The 372-nt window shown below is 53.8% G+C and overlaps 1 protein-coding gene across 2 annotated transcripts in view; it reads right to left on the bottom strand.

The window, feature by feature from the left end:
• Positions 1–372, bottom strand: part of abhd12 (abhydrolase domain containing 12, lysophospholipase) — an 8,941-nt gene continuing 8,569 nt past the window's right edge. For both annotated transcript variants that reach the window (XM_029127390.1, XM_055502691.1), the window contains exons 12-13: positions 288–372; positions 1–210 (exon numbers count right to left, since the gene is read on the bottom strand). The exon at positions 288–372 is cut by the window's right edge and continues 43 nt beyond it. In XM_029127390.1, coding sequence (XP_028983223.1) covers positions 174–210; positions 288–372 — 122 coding nt within the window. In that variant the 3' untranslated portion in view covers positions 1–173. The remainder of the gene's footprint in view (positions 211–287) is intronic.

The following is a 372-nucleotide window of genomic DNA, read 5'->3' as shown; positions in this document are numbered from 1 at the left end:
TTCATAAAACAAATCTTTAATTCAAGTCAGTGAGAGAGAAACCTGCAGCCAGATGCTCACAAGCAGCGACTCAGGGTCTGTCTGGAGCAGCACTAATGTAACAGAAGCATAACGTCCCGGCGGTTCTGTGGAGTCAGACAGAACTTGGAATGATGCGAGTTGGGTTGAGCCCGTCAGCCGGCGACGGGATGAGCGGAGCCCAGAAAGTCGCTGAAAAGCAGAAACACAGACAAGTGAGCTGGTGCAGGAGAGTGAGCCTCCATCAGGGCTGGTACCGGTACCGGTACCTGAGGATGTGGGGCAGCTCCGGGCTCCTGTAGATGAACTTGTGCTTGTAGGCAAGAGACGAGTGGAAGGGGACAAACTGGACCT

Source organism: Betta splendens, chromosome 15, assembly GCF_900634795.4.
Source record: "Betta splendens chromosome 15, fBetSpl5.4, whole genome shotgun sequence".
In the NCBI taxonomy this organism is placed as follows: Eukaryota; Metazoa; Chordata; class Actinopteri; order Anabantiformes; family Osphronemidae; genus Betta; species Betta splendens.
This window is presented reverse-complemented; position numbering and strand designations above follow the sequence as displayed.